The 2,000-nt window shown below is 42.4% G+C and overlaps 1 protein-coding gene across 1 annotated transcript; it reads right to left on the bottom strand.

Annotated features, from left to right (window-relative positions):
* Positions 1–1,056: 1,056 nt before the first annotated feature.
* On the bottom strand, positions 1,057–1,387 carry LOC120787962 (putative sodium-coupled neutral amino acid transporter 8; the record flags this gene model as incomplete). Its single annotated transcript, XM_040123436.1, has 2 exons — positions 1,057–1,108; positions 1,185–1,387. Coding segments are annotated over 2 exons (255 nt in total), but the record flags the coding sequence as incomplete, so codon positions are not given.
* Positions 1,388–2,000: the final 613 nt, after the last annotated feature.

Here is a 2,000-nt window from a genome sequence, read left to right as displayed (position 1 = left end):
AGTGGCTACAGATGGAAACGTCCCCTTCGTGTGTCTCACATTGGTCGGTGTTTATTTTTCCCAGTAACCTCTCTCAATTAATAAAGTTGCTCAAACCTAATTCCAACCAGATCTTTAAAAATTTGGAACCAGCTTAAGAGACAGTTTTCTCCTACATGCACTGTCAGGTCTAGCTCCAGTCTTTCGCAACCAGCTATTCCTACCCTCCTGCTTGGATCCAGCTTTCCAGACCTGGTCAAACAAAGGTCTGATGACTATCAATGACTTTTATGTTAAACATGTTTTTTCCTCGTTTTCAGATTTAGCAGCCAAATTTAACCTTACAGTACTTATTTTGCTTCTTCCAGATTGGATGCTTTGTGCAAAATTAATTCCCCTAATGTCCTAAGGAACCTCTGGTTTTTATGATGACTCTTTTCTACCACTAAAGGGGCCCAGTCCAATCATATATGATTACATTTTCAAGGTAAACCCAATTTGCTTAGACTCCCCTAAGTTCCATTTGGGAGCAGGACCTCAGGATTACCATGTAAGATGAACAATGAGGACATATACTAGACCTTGTACACACCTCCTTTATATGTGCAAGGCACAGTCTACTACAGTGCAAGATTTTACACAGAATTTTGGCCTGCAATTTTTTTGATACACTTAGTGGAGTTTAAAATGTCTAAGAATAAAAACGGTAGACTCCGACCCCCTCACTACCCTTATCAGAAACCCTTGTATACCCAGCACAAACAAAGCCACACAACAAGTTATTGCATTTACCAGTCTGCTTGCTAGGAGGCTTATTCCCCTTAAATAAGACACATCCCTGCCAACCTACTCATAACAGAATGATTCACGAGAGGATTGGTTCTCCCTGAGAGGTTCCCTACAGACAGATAACCAAAGACCACTGTTACACTACTGCCATTTGTGTAGGTTATTAAACAAACTCAGGCAGTACAACTTATTTTACTAACTACATTCATTCTTTGTCTCTTGGGCATTTCTTTGGATCATCACCCAGAACTATATTTACATTACATTAAAATTTAAGTTTTTTCTCACCTGGTCTTACAGGATACTGGCTCAGACTGCATGGCAAAAATCAAACACAGCCCTGTCCAAACACAAACACAGGGTTTAACAGTTGCAACACATTTGACAGATGTGATTAGATGTGATTAGAGTGTTACCTGGGAAGATAAAGATGAAAAAGGCACTGATCCCTCCAATAACACTGATGACCTTGCTGATGTCTGGTACAAAGACGGCAATCACCAGCGTCACTGTGATCCACAGGATGGTGAGCGTGTAGCGGCTGCGGCTTTCAAAGTCCACTGTCACCACACCATAACGCCTCCGCCGCCAACTCAGCAGGGGGTCCTGTATCACTGATCTGATGTGCAGAAAAGGGTGTGTCTAGTGGTCTTTCATTTTTATTAAAAAAATCCTGGATTCACATCAAGTGAAAATTATAGCACATAACAAGCTGCTCAAAAAAATTGAAGGAACACTTTGAAAACACAACAGATCTCAATGGGAAAAAAAATAATGCTGGATATCTATCCTGATATGGACTGGGTAATGTGTTAGGAATGAAAGGATGCCATATCGTTTGGTGGAAATGAAAATTATCTACCGACAAAGGGCTGAATTCAAAGACACCCCGAAAATCAAAGTGGAAAAATGATTCGGCAGGCTAGTCCATTTTGCTGAAATTCCATTGCAGCAACTTAAAATGGTACTCAGTACTGTGAATTGCCCCCACGTGCTTGTATGAATTCCTGACAACGTCGGGGCATGCTCCTAATGAGACGACAGATCTGGGGCATCACTGAGCTCCTGGATAGTCTGAGGTGCAACCTGGCGGCATCGGATGGAGCAAAACATAACGTCCCAGAGGTGTTCTACCAGATTTAGGTCAGCAAGCGTGGGGGCCAGTCAGTGGTATCAATTCCTTCATCCTCCAGGAACTGCCTGCATACTCTCGCCACATGAGGCCGGGCATT

Source organism: Xiphias gladius, unplaced genomic scaffold, assembly GCF_016859285.1.
Source record: "Xiphias gladius isolate SHS-SW01 ecotype Sanya breed wild unplaced genomic scaffold, ASM1685928v1 HiC_scaffold_917, whole genome shotgun sequence".
Classification (NCBI taxonomy): domain Eukaryota; kingdom Metazoa; phylum Chordata; class Actinopteri; order Istiophoriformes; family Xiphiidae; genus Xiphias; species Xiphias gladius.
Note: the sequence above shows the minus strand (reverse complement) of the source record. Positions and strands in the feature narration are given on the sequence as shown.